At 42.9% G+C, this 19238-nt stretch overlaps 1 protein-coding gene across 1 annotated transcript; it reads left to right on the forward strand.

Annotated features, from left to right (window-relative positions):
• Positions 1 to 387: 387 nt before the first annotated feature.
• On the forward strand, positions 388 to 18837 carry LIX1L (limb and CNS expressed 1 like). The gene is made up of 6 exons (XM_025983033.2): positions 388 to 766; positions 9451 to 9614; positions 13565 to 13705; positions 15009 to 15104; positions 15447 to 15524; positions 16085 to 18837. The coding sequence occupies exons 1-6, from the start codon at positions 475 to 477 to the stop codon at positions 16325 to 16327; spliced, it is 1014 nt and encodes a 337-aa protein (XP_025838818.2). The 5' UTR covers positions 388 to 474; the 3' UTR covers positions 16328 to 18837.
• The last annotated feature ends 401 nt before the right edge of the window (positions 18838 to 19238 follow it).

Genomic DNA, 19238 nt, shown 5'->3' on the forward strand with positions numbered 1-19238 from the left:
CTCCTCATCCACATCTATAAAATGAAGTCATGGGACAAATGACCCCTAAGAATCCTCTCATTCTGCCTACAGTTCTCCTCAGCTTGGCATCCAGGCTGTCTCCCCGCCGCTCCCCCCACCCCCTCTACACGCTTCGCCCCAGGGATCTGGCTGGTCTTCCAGTGCTCCCCACTCGACTCCCAAAGAAGCGCCCGAGATCAGCTGCTCGGTTATAAAGAATGCCGCTTCTTCTCTTTGCAATTGGCTGCCCAGAACTCCGCCCTCCTCAGTAACTCGCCTATGGCGGAGCTGGAGCGCGGCAGCTCCCGCCCACTCTGGTGATTGGCACAGGACCTGGCTCCTCCCCGCCCCCGCTTGACTGACGGCTGGGCTGCGGCGCCGCCTCAGTCCTCAGGCGCTCGCCGGCGGGGTTGGCTGGGACCGTTAGCTCGCCAGGCTGGCAGGCTCCGGGCCGCTGCTCCGCGAGCGGCCGGGATGGAGACGATGCGAGCGCAGCGGCTGCAGCCCGGAGTGGGCGCCGGCGGCAGGGGCACGCTGCGAGCGCTTCGGCCCGGGGTAACTGGGGCCGCGGCGGCCGCCGCCACACCCCCCGCAGGCCCCCCGCCCGCACCGCCGCCCCCCGCCCCGCCCCCGCCGCCCCTGCTCCTGTCGGGGGCCCCTGGGCTGCCGCTGCCCCCCGGCGCCGCCGGCAGCCCAGCCGTGCTGCGGGAGGCCGTGGAGGCGGTGGTCAGGAGCTTCGCCAAGCACACGCAGGGCTATGGCCGAGGTGAGTCTGCGGGTCTGGCCTCCTACGGGACACCCTCTGGGAAGGAGCCTTGCTCCCATAGTCCTCCGGATCGCTTTTCCTGGCGCAGAGCCCGCACATGCATTTCCTTTTGGGGAGTTTCCTTCTGAGCTACGCACACACACAGAGGCACAGCTCATACACACCTCTCACCTCCTCCCCTTTATTGAGTTACTACTATATTCTCCAAAGACTCCTTTTTACAAACACAGCCATCTTTTCTTCCCAGCCTCTTCTCCTTCAGAAATGGAATTCTTCCTGTAGCTTAATACTTCACATCCCTTTGCCTTTGAGGACCAGTCCCCATTGTGTAGGGTCCTATCCTTTATCTCAGACCCAGGATATTTCTCATCCAGACCCTTTCCTCTGATCTCACAACTCCTGGGCTCCTCCATTAATTTACTCCACCTCCTTAACCTTTTTTTTTTTTTTTTTAAGATTTTTAATTTTTTTTTTTTTAAGTGATCTCTACACCCAGCGTGGGGCTCGAAATTATAACCCTGGAATCAAGAGTCGCATGCTCCACCAACTGAGCCAGTCAGGTGCCCCTCCATCTCCTTAATCTTGACCTTTGAATTCTTTTCTTACTTATTCTCACTCTGAAATTTCCAATGCAACTTCAGACTTGCTGGGGTATTCACAAGTCACTTATAATTGTGCTTTTAAAGGTGGAACTATACTATTGAGCCCAAACCAGCTTCCTGTGACTTAGTACCTCACTTTGGTGTCTCTTAGTATGGAGCCTCACAACTCTGGTCTCTCTGTCTGTCTGGCTCTGTTTTCCTGGCTCTTGCCCAGGAACTGAGGATAAATCCGAGGCCTTGGCTCTCTCAATGTTAAATTCTGTGGAAATGAGCCAGGCAGAAACCTACTTCCATTAAAAATCTTCTTCTTACACATGCCTAATTTCTGGGGTTTCTGAGAAGGGGAATGTGAGGATTTTCTTTGTTGTTTTTGTTTAATCAGTGTAGAATTTCCTGAGTTTGAGCTCCAGATTTATAGTGTAACAAGACACAATATAGTCAGGGGTGTGGGATACAGAATTTAGGTCTGGAATTCCTGAGACATCACTTCTTTCTGCTTGGTTAAATCTTGCCTGACCTGGAAGTGGCTACATCTCTAACCTTCTAGTTGGACAATAATACAGAGAAAGGTTGTAAGGCTTTCTCTATGGACAGTAGTGACTTTTTTTTTTCTTCCTGTGAAAGTGTAATGAAAAGAGCATATGCGGGTTTTGGAGTCAGACAAGCATGGATTGAATCCCAAATTAAATCTCTGTCACTTGCCTGCTGTGTTTTTGGGGAAGTGACTTAACTTCACCATGCTTCAGTTTCCCCAAGGGTTTTGAGGGGAATTAAATGAGATATTGCACCTAGCACATAATAGGTACCTTAAGAAATGATGAATATTACCTCAAATTTATTGGTTCATATTTCCTTGGAAAGAACATGTCTCATTCTCATTTTCTCTCATTCTTAGACCCAGACAGTGTAAACGCAAAGATTCCAAGGAAAACAGATTTTTAGCTCCATGTGTTATATGTGCCCAACGATACATTTACCATCAGATTCCTTTTGTTCTTCAACATTTTGAACTCCTGCCATGGGGCTGGCACTCTGCTAAGTGCTGGGAATGTAAACGCACATTCAGAAATGTGTGTTCTGAAATTCATCATGGGGAAATATAATTACTTGTCTCATTTAATTCCTAGATTTAACAGGGTTTTGTGATGGAACTGTCATCAGCTATTGTCCTGCTGCTTCCAGTCTTTTTAAAATTGAGATCAATGGAAGGTCTTTGCCTTTGAGCATAGGAGCAGTTCCTTAAGTGTGAACCCTTCCTCTTGGAAACTTACAGGTGTTTATTAGAATTATATAAGAGTGTACCCTTTTTCTTGTCTGTGTTACCTAGAGAGCCTCTGGTTTGGCATCCAAACTGAGTGTCCTGTAAAAACTTTTTCATTTCCTTAGACAGGATGAAGGAGCAAGGGAATTTTACTGACAAAGAGCAATCACCCTGGCTCCAGACTCTGTGACAATTCCTTCCTCCAACCTCCCTAGCTCCCACCACACTCCTCATTATTCCTGAGTTTCTCATTTCCAGTCTGGATGGCCAGCCAGTACTTTGGGAGAGTTTGGCAGATAGTTCAGCTTCAGGCAAGCAGAATCTCTGCCGATTTGGCTCAGAAGTCCTTCACCACATGGAATCACTTATTCTGCTTCGATTAATAGGCAAAACTGCCATTGGCATGTGCCCACATACCCTTGTGACTGATGGCATGGTATTTGGGGGCTGGCTCTATTCCCCCAGAATATAATTTACTTTGATCTTTGCCTGGACCTTTATCTGATACAGCAATGCTTTACTGTATCATCTTCAATTCACATTCTTTACCTTCTTTCTGACTGCTCTAAATTCACCTTTTCCACCTTTAGGTTTACCTGTACCCATGTAGGACCTCAGCATTTATTTAAAAACACAAAAAGAAAACTCTTCTTCTATTTCACCTGTTTGTCCTATATCTCGCCCCCCCACACACACACACCAAGCTCCACCTAAGATACACACATAACTCAGTATGCTGTAGGATCTTAATCAGCTTGTGGTGCATAGGGTTTGCAATCAGAGAACCTCATCCTGTCAAACAGTGGCTGTGTGATTTTGAATAAACTGCTTAATCTCTCTAGGCCCCACCTGCTTCATTCATTCGACAAATATTTATTGATCACCAGATGCCAGGCGAACAAGACACTCAGTCCCCATCTTCATGGAGCTCACAGTCCACTTCACAAGTATGTGTGAGGATTAATGGTGCAATAAGGCAGGATAGGGCAATAGAAAAAGGGTCAGCTTTGAAACAAACATTGGTTCTAAATCCTGGGTCTACCACTGTGGCCTGTGCCTTAAGTTGTTTACTTTTTTTTTTTTTTTTAAGATTTTGTTGCTAAATAATCTTTCCACCCAACATCGGACTCAAACTGACAATCCTGAGATCACGAGTTGCACACCCTGATGGCTGAGTCAGCCAGGTGCCTTAACTTGTTCACTTTTTAAAAAAATGTCTATTAGAAACTTACCTTGATAGTTTTGTGTGGATTAAATGAGAAAACGAGTGTAAGCCTCACAGCACATAGTTAGTACTACTCAGTGAGTAGTTGCTGTTATTATGCATTTGGAAACCCTTGGAGAACTGAAGATGCTAGGTATTCGTCACATTCCCATTTCCTTTGTCCCTTTTTACACATGGCCTGTGGTCCCTTTCTAATATTTGACAGCTGACAATCCCTAACACTGGCATGATTGACTGATCAAGTCACTTTCCTTGGTCTGGAGCTTCTGCCCTGCGCTCCTTAAATGTGTAGTTTTTGAATTACTGCTCTCTCTTTATATCACAGTATGTTGACATGCTTGGAAGTGCTGTCCAGCTACTCCACCAGGTTGAACAAATGAAACTTGTGTGGTATTTTCTGTTTAGTTGTTGTTCCTTTTTCCTCGGAATCACAGACCGCTTCTTTGTCTACAAGTGACTGTGGAGTTAAATTGGTAGTCTGAATATTTCCAATATTTGGAATATTGGATTAGATTCTGTAGTAGTTTCCTGCAGCTGCTCTAACAAATTATTGCAAATTTGGGGGCTAACCACAACAGAAATAGATTCTCTCACAGTTCTGGAGGCCAGAAGTCCACAGTCAGTATCACTGGGCCAAAATCAAGGTGTTAACAGGTCTGTGCCCCCTCCAGAAGCTCTAGGGGAAAATTTGTGTCCTTGCCTCTCCCAGCTTCTGGAGGCTGCCAGCTTTCCTTGGCTGGTGACTGCATCACTTTGATCTTTGCCTCCGTGTTCACACTGTCCTCTCCTCTTCTGTGCTTTATCAGTTCCCCTTCGTAAGGACCCCTGGGATTGCAGTTAGTCCCTACCCGGATACTCCAGGATAATCACCCCATCTCAGAATCCTTAATCACATCTGCCAAGTTTTTGCCACCTAAGGTAACCTTCACAGGTTTTAAGGATTAGGGCATGGACATCTTAGCAGGGGGCATTTTTCAGCCTCCTATAGTCCTCGCCCAAAGTCACTGTCATTTTGCAATTCCTCCCTTCCAATGAGTCTATGCACTGGGCCATCCTGTTTCCCCAAGTTGAAACAGGAAATGTCAGATGGAATATTGTTAACCAGCTTCTCTGTCTTCATAATAATGTGAATTAAGCAGGGCCAGCCTATTCTCGCTATCTTATTTGATCATGGAGAACCTTCCCATTCACCTATCAGTTTGCATTAGCTATTTATCCGTGCTCCCTCACCACAAAATTGTATTTATTTTTATGACAATTTTTTTAAAGATTTAATTTATTCATGAGAGACAGAGAGAGTAGCAGAGACACAGGCAGAGGGAGAAGCAGACTCCTGGCAGGAAGCCCGATGCAGGACTTTATCCCAGGACTCCCAGATCACACCATGAGCCGAAGGTAGACGCTCAACCACTGAACCACCCAGGCATCCCTATGACATAAAGTTTTTTTTATTGTAATTTCAGGTGTTGGGTTTTTTTTAATGATTTATTTATTTATTAGAGCATGTGCATGGGAAGGGGCAGGGCAGAGGGAGAGAGAATCTCAGGCAGACTCCCTGCTGAGCTCAGAGCCCTATGTGGGGGACGCAAGGGGCTGGATCCTAGGACCTTGAGATCATGACCTGAACTGAAATTGAGAGCCTGCTGCCTAATGGACTGAGCTACCCAGGTGCCCCTAATGTGTTGTTTTAATGATTTCACTGTATGGTAGATAGATTCATCTGTGTCTCTCATCACACTTCGACATTTGTATTTTATCTCCTAAGGACCCAAACCAGAATTATTCTTTTTCGTTATTGTTCAACATCATGGGGCAAGCATTTAAATATTCCTTGGAACCTTGGTCTTGCTTGTCTTTTACCCCAGCATCTTCCAGTTACTACTAAAAAGCAATTGTAGCTGTCACATGTGTATGTCTTAATCACTGCCAGCTCCCTCCCACCTCACAGTTCTTCAACCATCCTCATGTAAACCACTAGGTGCATTGTTCCTTATCAGAAAATCTGATAAAACTATGGGCATCCCCCCTATAGTCTGCGCACATGTACTATTTCACTATGTATTTTAGGGGACTTGTGATCTCCCATGAAGCTCAGTCATGGAACTGATCTTGGATGCTGGGTTAAGATCCCCAAATTGGAAAGAACATTGGCATCGGGATGTCTACATTCAATCCCTGGCTCTGCCATAGCATGTGACCACAAGCAGGTCATTTCCCCTTTTGTGACCTGTGTTGGACTAGATGATCTCCCAAAATACCTGTCACCTCTAAAAATCAATGAGTCTGCGAACAGTTTCAAATGTGGATCACAATTTATTGCTTTTCTCCTGATCATTCTGCACAATTTTCAGTTTTGTCCATTTCTAAAACAAGACTCCCTATTTCCTTTGGGTTTGAGTAATCATTAAAAAATAGTCCTGTACTGTGTGCCAAGAGAGATTTAACTGGATGTAGACTGGATACACGCTTTTTAATAGGACCTTCCCAGTTACAATGGTTTCCTCCCCTTTCTCTTTATTTCAATATTCTCCCTTGTTTGCATGTCAGGAAAGCTGTCACCCAGTGCATTGTGCTAAATTGTCTCAGAGAGGGAACTGGGGCTGAAAAGATCTCAATGGAAAGAACAAAGATGGCTAAGCTTTCTGGGCAGCAGTGACCTTTGAAGAGCCCCTGCCAAAACTAAGGGTGGGAAAGACAGAGTTTCCTTTTCATGCTGCCTTTTAATGGAAGAATGAACATTGTAAAAAGTCAGTTAAATATAGGGTTTTAGGAAAGAGCTTGTGTGGCATCCAAGCTCCAGCTGGTACATGGAGTGCTTGCTTCAGTTGCAGAGCAGGTGAGATAACAGTTATTGGCCACTAGATTTTGAATGCCTCGCTGGCTGGCAATGTGTATTATTCATCTTTACATCTCTAATGCTTAGAATAGAGCTATGTACATATTATGTGCTCACATTTCTGCTTAATGTGTGTGTAGCAGCCATACAAATGTGCTGTTCAAGTCTCCTGCTGCAGGGGCATAACTGCCTGACAGCCTTAAGCTGCCATCCCCTCTGTGTCCATCACCACATTGCCCTGAAGCCACACATCGTGCAAGCTGCCCCCAGCCAGTGACTGAGCCCAGCATGGGCACTAACTCAGGCACATCCTGATGTGGATTTCCTTTGGCTTGTAGACTTCCTACTGGCTGGCCAAACCTTTCTTGGAACTGCACTGCTGACGGAGATTCTCACATGCAGATCTCCTTCCTTCCCACACACCCTTTCTACAGTTGTCAGACCTTTAGCATGGTCTGAAGCCTCTCCCTTCTCCTACTTCCTCCCCAATAAATCTGCTTGTGTATCCAATCTTGATATCTTCTCCTTGGCAGACCTAAACTAACACAATATAAAAGAATGAATGAGTCCTCATAACTAAGAGTAGAGAGTGTCATGTTGGAGAATATTGGAGAATGCACGTGATCATTTATTATTGTGAGTCCTTTATTAAAGCCACTTGAAGGATGCCTGAGTGGCTCAGTGGTTGAGCATTTGCCCGTGGCTTAGGTCGTGATCCCCAGGGTTCTGGGATCAAGTCCCACATCAGGCTCACTGCAGGGAGCCTGCTTCTCCCTCTGCCTATGTCTCTCTCTCTCTCTCTGTCTCTCATGAGTAAATAAAATCTTAAAAAAAAATAAAATAAAAAGTCACTTGAAATATTGGGAACCCTGCAGTCAAAGTGATCCTTTCCAAAAGAAAACTGATTTCATCCTCCTGTCTTAAACCCTTCAATGGCTTCCCACTACTCTTAAGATAAATCCAGTACTCTGATGTGGCCTGCAAGGTCCACTTGGTCTCATCCCTGCTAACTTTGCAATCTAATCTTGTTATACTTTCCCTCACTCTCTCTTTTCAAGCCACACTGGTCCCTTTTATTTGCCATCTTCTCTGCTGCTACAGAGCCTTTCTATAGGTTGTTCCTTCTCTTCAGATCCCTATTCTCACCTTTTTGCCTAGTGAATTTGTGCTCGTATCTGTATTTATATATCACTTTGTCAGGATAGCTGTCTTTGACCTTCTTAACGAGGTCAGATGCCCCTATCACATTTCCTATCATTTACCAAACTCCTTTATAGCGCTTTTTCATTTGCTCGAGGTCCTCTGGTTAATCTCTCTCTCTCCCTCTTTAGGCTGTAAACTGCATAAGGAAAAGGAACAGGGTATGGTTTTGCTCGCTCTTATGGCCTAGCATCCAACACGTAGTCTAGCACAGAGTAGGTACTCAATACATATTTGTGCAATGATTGAGCCAAGTATTGGGGGACAAGGGGACTATTCTGGAATACAGTGTTTTGAGTCTGGGGTTTGATTTTATCCTAATATGTTAGCAGTTACTGTTTGACAAAAGGTGGCAGAAGTCAAGAGACTTCTGGGTCAGAGACAAAGGACTTTTTATTCATAATACAGCAGGTAGCATAAGCATCAGATTTGTTTGCATCAGTTTCCCTTGCCTCCTAAGTCTGATGTGAAGGGCTCAGGTCCATGCTTGCATAGGCCATAGGTTGCATTACAGAAGAGGAATGCTGAGCTTTCTGCCATTTCCTAACAAGCAGAGAGCAGGCTTGTTCTTTGTCCTAGAGAGAGACATTATCTCATCCCTCAGGTTTCTTGCTGCAAACAATCATGATAAATGACCCAAGTAAAGAGCAGCCAAGTCCTTCAAACCCTGGCATACCTAGCAAGATGGAAAAGGAGCACAAAAGACCTGTGAAGGAGTGTCTCTCAATATACAGTTCCTCCCAAAATTTCTTTTACCTAGAGAACTCCTCAGAAGACAAATTTATGCACACATACACACACACACACACACACAGTCTAGTGTGTACATATACATAATATTCCAGGATGGAAAAGGACTCTGGCTATAGGTTTGCTCACCTGAAGCATAGACTTGACGATGGCTAAAAGGGCCATTGTCACATTTCTGTGAGTGGCAGGATTGCACAAAGTTTAGGAACATTGACTCTGGAACCAGGATAGCCTAAGTTTGAATTCTTACTCTGCTACTTTCTAGCTGTTACATCCTTGGGCAAGGTGTTTAACTTCCCTATGTCTCATTTTCACTCATCTGTAAAATGGGGATAATGAAAGTACCTGCCTCATAAGGCTTTTGTGATTAAATAGGTGAAGCCTTGATAGCTGTGCATGACACACAGGAAATGTTCAGTAAATGCACTTCTTGTTGTGCTGGAAATTATTATTCTAGGCCACCTGACCAATTGTGGAATGATCAACTTGCACTTCATGAAGCAGGGATAATGGTCTGCTAACCTGGAAACTCTGCCTCCAGTATTCAAGTTACTCAGCTTTGGTGTTCAGGACTAATCAAAATGTGAACCAGAGAGGTGGAGAAGGAGGAGGCCAGGCATACTCTGGTCTTGCTATGCAAACCCCTTAATCACAGTCTAGGTTTATTAATTTAAATGTATTTAAATGGTGTTAGGGAACTAAGGCAGGTTAGATTCTTAATGGAGGTACAGGTTGCAGATACCGTACTGAAGCACAGAACCACTTTGGATATGTTTTCACTGCTGAATTTAACTGCTTCTCTATTTGTAGTGAATGTGGTGGAGGCACTTCAGGAATTCTGGCAGATGAAGCAGTCCCGTGGGGCAGACTTGAAGAATGGGGCTCTGGTTGTTTATGAGATGGTTCCCTCCAACAGCCCTCCTTATGTCTGTTACGTCACTCTGCCTGGGGGAAGCTGCTTTGGGAGTTTCCAGGTAAGAGTTACAAGGTGGCAGTAGCAAAGATAAATGCTTAGCTGTAGTAGTGGTTCTCTCCATCACTTTGGCCATTAAATCTTTGTCTGAAATCACATATTTGAGGGCCTGAACCAATTCTGGGCAGATCATTCTGGTAAGCATCTGAGGTTCATTTAGAACCTCAGTAGCCTTTCTTTAGCCTGTAAAAACTCACATCCACTTTGAATTGGAGTGATGATGAATATGCCCTTACTCAGTGTGTCAGACTACCGTCACCTACCCCATGTTCTTTTTTTTTTTTTTTTAATTTTTTTTTTTAATTTTTTTTTTATTTATGATAGTCACAGAGAGAGAGAGAGGCAGAGACACAGGCGGAGGGAGAAGCAGGCTCCATGCACCGGGAGCCCGACGTGGGACCCGATCCCGGGTCTCCAGGATCGTGCCCTGGGCCAAAGGCAGGCGCCAAACCGCTGCGCCACCCAGGGATCCCCACCTACCCCATGTTCTAATCTGTCCAACTTCCTGCCATCTCTTTTGAGAACACAGAATAATATTCCCTACCCCCAGGACTTTTTCATAGGCAATTACTAAAGAAAGTAGTGTTTGAGTTCTTTAAGAGGTCAAAGGGGAAGAACTATGTATGGTGAAAATAGTGCTCATCTGAGTTAGAAGATCCAAATTCTCATTCCCCTCACTGCCAGCAGGGCAAGTCAGATAAATTCCCTGGGCCTCAGTTTCCCCATCTATAGCATGAAGGAGATAGGTTAGTTTATTTCTAAAGTCTTTCCAGTGCTAACATTCTACAATTATTTGAAAGAACTGTGATGTATGAAGAGTGGTTGCTATTATAGAGTAATAAGAAATTTGACTAGTGGACTTTGTCAGCTTGGACCATGACATACCGTGGCCAGGGCCAAAAAGTGCAGAAGGTGTTGTGCAACCTATCAACCTCATCATTAGATACCTGCACAATAGATCCTGGATTCAGGTGTGGCTTTGTGAGCAAGTGAACATAGAGATAGAGGGGTGTATCATTGGTTTTGACGAGTACATGAGCCAGCCTCCTATTAGTTGATGCCGAAGAGATTCATTCTATTTTTTTAAATTTATTCATGAGAGACACACAGAGAGAGAGAGAGAGGCAGAGACACAGGCAGAGGGAGAAAGAAGCAGGCTCCATGCAGGGTGCTTGATGTGGGACTCGATCCTGGGTCTCCAGGATCACGCCCTAGGCTGAAGCCAGCGCTAAACCGCTGAGCCACCCGGGCTGCCCGAAGAGATTCATTCTAAAACAAAGTCAGGAAAACAATGGGGTAGGATCATACTATAAGGAGATAATATTACCCTGCTCCAAAGTGTCTCCAACTAGAAACAATCAATGAAGTGAAGAATTCTTGAGAAGGCCATGTAGTTTGTTTTTTTAGATGTCCTTTGTTGGGAGTGCAGTTCTAAAATATTTGTTTGTATTGTTTTGATTACCTTTATGTTAGTCCCAGAGGACAGTAAATGCTGTGGGATTGTTTTTATTTAAAAAAATTGACTAGTGTGAATATTGTCATCAAAGATGGACTTTTTACATTCCCCATAGGAAGGTAGCCTGCTGAAATGTCAACTAGAGTCTGAACAGGAATTTAGAGAATAGACATTTTTTTCTCTTTTTATGGTTTGAATAACTCTTAGACAAAGTTATAACCCCTGCCATGTGCTTCCATAGCACCTTGAACTTCCCTTATCATATCACTTATTTTTTTTAAAGATTTTATTAAAAATAAATAAGATTTATTTAGAAGATTTTTTTTTTTAATTTATGATAGTCATACATAGAGAGAGAGAGAGGCAGAGACACAGGCAGAGGGAGAAGCAGGCTCCATGCACCGGGAGCCTGACATGGGATTCGATCCCAGGTCTCCAGGTTCGCGCCCTGGGCCAAAGGCAGGCGCCAAACTGCTGCACCACCCAGGGATCCCTATTTAGAAGATTTTATTTATTTATTCATGAGAGACACACACACAGAGAGAGGCAGAGACACGGGCAGAGGAAGAAGCAGGCTCCATGCAGGGAGCCTGACGTGGGACACGATTCTGGGTCTCCAGGATCAGGCCCTGGGCTGAAGGCAGTACTAAACCGCTGAGCCACCCGGGCTGCCCCATATCACTTATTACAACATATCATAATTGATTATCTCACCTGATGGATTATGCTCCATGGAGGAAGAGATAGTGTGTGTCTTCTTTCTTGTTCAGTTTTAAATCCTTACTACCAACTCATCACCCAGCAAAAAGAAGGCACTTAATAAATCCGTGGCATGAATGAGGGCCATTGTAGTTCAGTTCCTGCCTCACACACAGAAAAATCCTAAGGAGACTTCATTTCAAATATGGTAACTAAATTTTTTACCTCAGAACCCCAGCCATTTCAAGAAAATAAATATATGCCCAAGATGACTAATGTTTATACTTTCTCTTGTAGAGAATAAGATCTCTCCTCTCTTCTCTCACCATATCTTACTGTTGAGTAAGGGTTTGATAATTTTATGGTGATGTCCATAATTGGACCATTATAATAATTTGATTTTTTTCCCCCAAAGAATAGAATGATCTATCTTGGCCTCTTTTAGCTTGTACTTTTTTATACCCATTTTGGCAGTGAAATTTCTCCTGCTGGTTTTCTTCATGGATGACTTTTCAGGAATAGCACCATACTGTAGAATAAGCAGCAAGCTAGTGAGTAGAGACAGACCAGCGAATAGAGAAATTGAAGATGATGACTTAGGGTTAATGCACCAAGCACCGTATCCTGAGAGACCTGTTAGCTAAAGGAAGTTGGGAGTTATCGATACTAAGGGTAGTTAATTAGCAAACATATCCTGATCTACTTTTTTTTTTTAAGATTTTATTTATTTATCCATGACAGAGAGAGAGAGAGAGAGAGGCAGAGACATAGGCAGACGGAGGAGAAGCAGGCTCCATGCAGGGAGCCCAATGCAGGACTCCAGCCTGGGACTCTGGGATCACACCCTGAGCAGAAGGCAGATGCTCAACCACTGAGCCACCCAGGCATCCCCTGATCTACTTTTAAAAACTGTAACATTCCTTTCTTCCTTTCCTGTAAATCCTAATCATAAATGACAGAGGGCACAGAGGCCTTTGAGGCCACCAGTGATGATGAATTATAAAGGAATGCTATGGTGTCTAGGGATTTGAGGTTGAAGGATTTAATACTTCTGAAAATCAGACTTGTTCTATGATACCTATGTTGGATTCAATGTAAAAAACATGAGTTAACTTTCAGTTTTACTTGCTTTGTTCAAGCAGCTTTCCTTCCCCTTCCTACCCCTCTCTTCCTTTCTTCTAATGGGGGATAAATTCGTTCTTCAGACCTTGGACTTTGTTCAGGGATAGGTCATTGACTCACTGCATTATTGGGGGAACTGCCTGCTCGAAGCTAAAAGTGAAGCCCAACAATCCCAGATGGGTGCTTCTGGTGGAGAGTAGAGGTCTCTTCTGCAGAAGCAACCTAGACACAGATTTGTTCTACTCTTAGGCTATCTAGAGGGATGAAAACAAATCTTGCCTATGCACAGAACAGGAGAACAAGATGCAGATTTTGAACAGGCTGGTCAGAATCTGGCTTTTGAGTAATTAATTCTGTCTACAGTTTAAACTGTGGTATTTTTTTTTTATATCCAGTGATTATAATGCTGACTTCAGCAGCCTTCTTCATTCTGGATTCAATTTGGTATGAGCTATCGCCGTCTCCAGTTCCTTAATGACTTCAGGATGTTGAATGAAAATTATGTTTCCAAATGCTTCAACCATTTTACAATATAAACTTTGGAGGGTGTGCTGAACAAACTGATTTATCCAAAGACTGTCCAAGTGTCTTCTAGCCCAGCGTTTCACACCCAGCGTTCCTTCCCCTTTTTTGGACACACAGACATATGTATTTTCTCTCTCTGCCCTGCCTAGTTTTGCCCCACAAAAGCTGAGGCCCGGAGGAGTGCTGCAAAGATTGCACTGATGAACTCTGTGTTTAATGAACATCCTTCCCGAAGAATCACTGATGAGTTCATTGAGAAGAGTGTCTCTGAGGCCCTGGCATCTTTCAATGTAAGTTACTGGGAGTTGAAAGAAAAGAGAATGGGGTTTGGAAGAACTGGCTGGTTGGGAAGTCTTGTAAATCACTGGGAAACAGAGCAGGAGTTCTTGTTTTCTTTCCTGTGTGTACCCCTTTCTGTTTATTCTATGGCAATGTTGTGTTTTACATGCTTCCTACGTCTCAGTCACTGATTCTATGTGTATGTTTATGTTTTTGTTGATATTTTGCCTCCTTCATTGTGTCTCTTTGGGATCTAGAAACCTTTGATTCAAGATTTATGGAATTTTAGAAATAAATCCAAAATAAAAATGGAGCTTAAATTCTGCTTTTCCCAATTTTGGTTTTAAGAACTTACTCTCTTCTGGGACACCTGGGTGGCTGCTCAACACCTCAGTAGTTGAGTGTCTGCTTTGGGCTTAGGGTGTGATCCCGGATCCCTGGATCGAATCCCCCATCAGGCTCTCTGTGGGGAGCCTGCTTCTCCCTCTGCCTGTGTCTCTGACTCTCTCTCTGTGGCTCTCAGGAATGAATGAATGAATGAATGAATCTTTTAAAAATAAATAAAATCTTTTAAGAATAAGATGCATTTGCCCAGTTTTCCTTTAGGCTAGTCCAATTCTATATGCTGAACTCATTTTGTTATTTTGGCTAAATCAAGACTCTTTTCTATGTCCAATGTTCCCTCTTTGTAAGATAGGAAAAATTAGATTGACCTCTGTCTCCTGAGTTAATATGTGTGATGACTCTGGAGTCTTCTAGGTCTATGCTGACCAGCAGAATAGCCACCAGCCACATGTAGCTATTAGCACTTCATATGTGGCTAGTATGAATTGAGATGTACTGTAAGCATGAAAGAGACATCAGATTTTGAAACCCTAAGTATAAGAATGTAAAATATTTCATTAAAAACGTTTATGCTAACTATAGTCAAAACAATATTTTGAATATATTAGCTTAAATAAAACATGCTACTAAAATTAGTTTTACCTGTTTAATGTGGCAACTAGGAAATGTTATTTTTTAAAGATTTTTTTTATCTCAGAGAGAGAGAGAGAGCTTGCACTGTGCACAGGGTGGGTGGGCAGGAGAGAGAGAGAAACCCAAGCACACTCTATGCTGAGTGCAGAGCCCTACACGGCTGGACCCCACAACCCTGAGATCATGACCCAAGCCTAACCAAAAGTCAGACGCCACCCAGACATCCATGGCATTTTTAATTAGGTTGGGGGTTTGCATTATATTTACTGGATAGTGCTGCTTGAGGTGATAATACCAATTGGAAATCTGTTTGTCTTTTCCTTTCCTCTGTTACAGGGCAACAGGGAGGAAGCTGACAACCCAAATACAGGGATTGGTGCCTTCCGATTCATGTTGGAATCCAATAAGGGCAAGTCAATGTTGGAGTTCCAGGTACTATTCCAGTACTTCTCTGGCTCTAATAATATGGATCAACATATGCAAATATATATATATATATATATATATATATATATATATATATATATATATATATATAGTTTCATTTGAAAACATCGCCTGCTATAAATATAAATATATATATATTTATATGTGTCCTATTTTTTTATGTGTCCTATTTTTTAAAATGTAAGTACCTTCCATTCCCAAAGGGCATATCAGAGTTGGTATGAGGTACTCACATAAATACATTTTGTAAAAAGTTCCCCATGTAATTCTGATGCAACCTCTCAATATAAAATCACTGTCCTGACACTTCATATTTTCTTACCCCAGGAACTAATGACAGTTTTTCAACTGCTGCACTGGAATGGCAGTCTTAAGGCCATGAGGGAAAGACAGTGCTCTCGGCAGGTAAGAGGTCCTATAGGTGAGAAGAGTCTGGCAGGAGGACTATGTTGAAGTGGCTGTTCTGTTAGAAATAAGCAGGCCTATAGTTACCAGTTTGTGAATACTGAAAGCCTCACTTAAAGTGCCCTCTTCATTCCTATCTTTCTTATTTAGATCTTAGCTGTGATTCTTTTGCCTGCCTTGCTTCACCCACCAGGAAGTTTCCCTTAAGAATCTCCTTAGAGGGCAGTCCCGGTGGCTCAGCAGTTTAGTGCTGCCTTCATCCCTTGATCTTGGAGACCAGGGATCAAGTCCCACTGTCAGGCTCCCTGCATGGAGCCTGCTTCTCCCTCTGCCTCTGCCTCTGCCTCTGCCTCTGCCTCTCTCTCTGTCTGTCTCTCATGAATAAATAAATAAAATCTCTAAAAAAAAAAAAAAAAAAAAAAAAGAATCTCCTTAGAGGACGTAAGTGCTAACTTCACTTCACTTAGGGACACCAAGGCTAAGAGTTCCTAGTCCTGTTGGGTCAATGTGGTATGAACCCTGACCTTGTCAGTGATCTTCCTTTTCCTCTCCCCTTCCAGGAAGTGTTGGCTCATTATTCACACCGGGCTCTGGATGATGATATTCGCCACCAAATGGCATTGGACTGGGTGAGCCGGGAGCAAAGTGTGCCAGGGGCACTGTCTAGAGAGCTGGCCTCTACTGAGCGGGAGCTGGATGAAGCCCGGCTGGCAGGCAAGGAGCTGCGTTTCCACAAGGAGAAGAAAGATATTCTCTTGCTGGCTGCTGGGCAGTTGGGCAATATGCATTCTTCCAACTGCTAGGTGTCCACTCATATAATCCCCATCCTCTCTAGGCCTTTTTTTATAATGTCTTTTCTAAGACTTAGTTGATTTCTGTACATACTTCCTCAATTTTATACTTTTACATATATATATATTTTATACTTTAAAATATATATATATATATGTATAAATATATATATATATATATGTATGTATAAATTCTACACTCAGATTCCTATTTGCTGAGAGATCCCTTTTCTTCTAGTTTTTGGATGTAGTTTCATTTGAAACATTGCCACTCCACTTTGTAAGAAGAGCAGGCTGTCTTCAGAGTTTTGTTGGCTCTTAACACTCCTGGTTAACTCTGTAGTCATTTCAGTAGCACAAGGTGATTGACAAAGTGTTCTTATCATATAGCAGGGAGTTTGAATAAGGACTATGTGCCCCACACTCACCCTCATCCTGTTTTCTCATGGATTCCAAACAGGGTATGAGTATGAAGCTTTTGGCTTTGGTATCTTGATCTAAGCCTACTTGGTACTGAGTTGTTCTTCATTAACTAGGTATTTCCTGTCCTAGACTCCCACTATCTTACTCCTCCTCTGACTTCAAGTGGTACTTCATTTTGAGGCTTCCATTATTATTTGGAAGGAAATGGAAATTTGGTGTCTTGTTAAAATCATTCCTGAGGAACTTCCCAGAAAGAGGAAAGGAATTAGAAACACAGTCCATCGGTGTTTATCACCTAAATGCCTCTGGGGCATAGATACCATACCACGCTGGTAAACTAGCTTTCTTGATGTATTCTGTGCTCCAGAAGGGATCAGGGTTGAAGCTGCTTATCTTCCAACATCCCCTTTTCACTCCTCCTCCTGTGCTCACCCAGCTTAGTTGAGACCAGTATTTAGACCTTCCTGCCTGCAGAGATTGGTAAAAGGGAAAACATATTTCCCTACTCTCTCTCCTCCCATCATTTTGCTCTTTGGAAACAGCTGTCCTGTTTGAGAGAGGCCATGTTCCTCTCTCTCTCCCTCAAAGTTGCTGCTGTTGCCACCTTAGATGTCCATAAATTCAGTTTTTTCTCTTTTCTCCATGTTGATTGCATGTTGAGAGCATGAGTCCATCAGGGAAATGAGCCTGGCATTATGGCAATTCCTAATTGGAACCTTGGGAGACTGCAGGAGGGCGAAGAGACTTGATGATCAACTATTTGTGTTTTTAAGACTCCCTCCCCCCACCCTCTCCTGGGTGAAATAGGAGATAAATGATCTTGAGTATAGCTAAAGCATTTCTCTTTGGGAGAAAATTTTCTAGGTCTCTCAAAGATGTATTTTCCCCTTGTTTCTATAATCTCCTTTATATTGTATGATAGTTCAGTGCACTTTCTAAAATGTGTTTGGGGAGTTTCATGTTTCTGCAATTGGACTTTTCATTTAATGATGATACACTTTGTTCTTAGAAATAGATTAGGAAATAGGCCACAATTTACTGTTTTGGACTAGATAGGGACAAGATGAAAGTCTGCTTTTTTGCTTTTGAAATAATCTTGGTGACCAGTACATATGGGATCAGCAGTAAGGAGTCTAGCAACTGTTTTAGTGTTTGAAAGGGACCTCCTTGAATTCTCTAAGCCCCATGTCTGTATACCATGAAGCTCATATAGAGTTGGAGTAGAGGCTCCTACATTAAATAGTAGGTATGTCTATTCAGCTTTTATTGATATTTATAATCCAGAAATCATAAACTCTCATTTCTCCTATGCTCCTTTCTCTGGGAAGTGTGAAGAGGTGTAAGTTATGGGAAGAACTTTTTCTTGCACCTCTTGGATTATTTTTCTCAAATAACAACCAGTAAGATCCCAAAGAACTTGAGAAAAATTGTTCCCTTATCTGTCCACTTTCATTGTTAAAGATTTTACTTACCATTTTAGTACTTCCTATGTATTTTATATGTATAATTTTATACAATTAAAAACAGATTTTTGTCTAGTGAGCCAGATTGATTCTTTCTTGAGACCTATATGTCAGAGGAGCTCTAAAATGACCCTTTCTTTTACAAGTACACTAAAAGAATTTTGATTAGTGTTTTTTCAGGTAGTAGAAATAAGATTGTTCTGTTGGGGGAAGGCGTTCTGCCTCCCCTTCTCCAGATATTTCAGGAGCCTAGATTTTCTCACTGGTCCTTTCTTCTCAAGCTCTATGCATTTCCTTTTTTTTTTTTTAAATCTTATTTTTATTTTATTTCATTTATTCATGAGATACACAGAGAGAGGCAGAGACAAGCAGAGGGAGAAGTAAGCTCCCTATGAGGAGCCCAATGCAGGACTCGATCCCAGGACCCCGGGATCACAACCTGAAGCTCTATGCATTTCCACTGGCAATCTTACCCACCATGGTGACTTCAACTCTATAATACATACCATTCTCAAATCTATTTCTTTCACTGTTTTGAGCTTTTACATCTATATTTCCACATGTTGGACATCACCACCTAAATGTATTAACACAAGCTCTTTGAACTCATATTCAAAATAAAAGCTATTTCATATATGCTCCTCTTTTTTCTCCCCAAATCTATTATTAGGACTTTTTAAAAGAATTTATTTATTTATGAGAGACACAGAGAGAGGCAGAGACATAGGCAGAGGGAGAAGCAGGCTCCTCTAGGGGAGCCCCATGTGGGACTCACACCCTTAGCCAAAGGCAGATGCTTACCCACAGAGCCATCCAGGTGCCCCTGTTATTCAGATTCTTATCTACCCAACTATCTAAGTTAGAATCTTAGATCCATCCTCAACTTTTCCCTACCATGATCTAATCAGAAGGGAAAAAAAGATTTATTTCTTTGAAAGACAGAGAATATGAGCAAGGATGGAGCAAGGGGAGAACGAGAGGGAATCCTGAAGCAGACTCTGCTGAGCACAGAGCTGGATCCCAGGACCCTGAGATGG

The sequence above is a fragment of the Vulpes vulpes genome, chromosome 8, assembly GCF_048418805.1.
Source record: "Vulpes vulpes isolate BD-2025 chromosome 8, VulVul3, whole genome shotgun sequence".
Taxonomy (NCBI): domain Eukaryota; kingdom Metazoa; phylum Chordata; class Mammalia; order Carnivora; family Canidae; genus Vulpes; species Vulpes vulpes.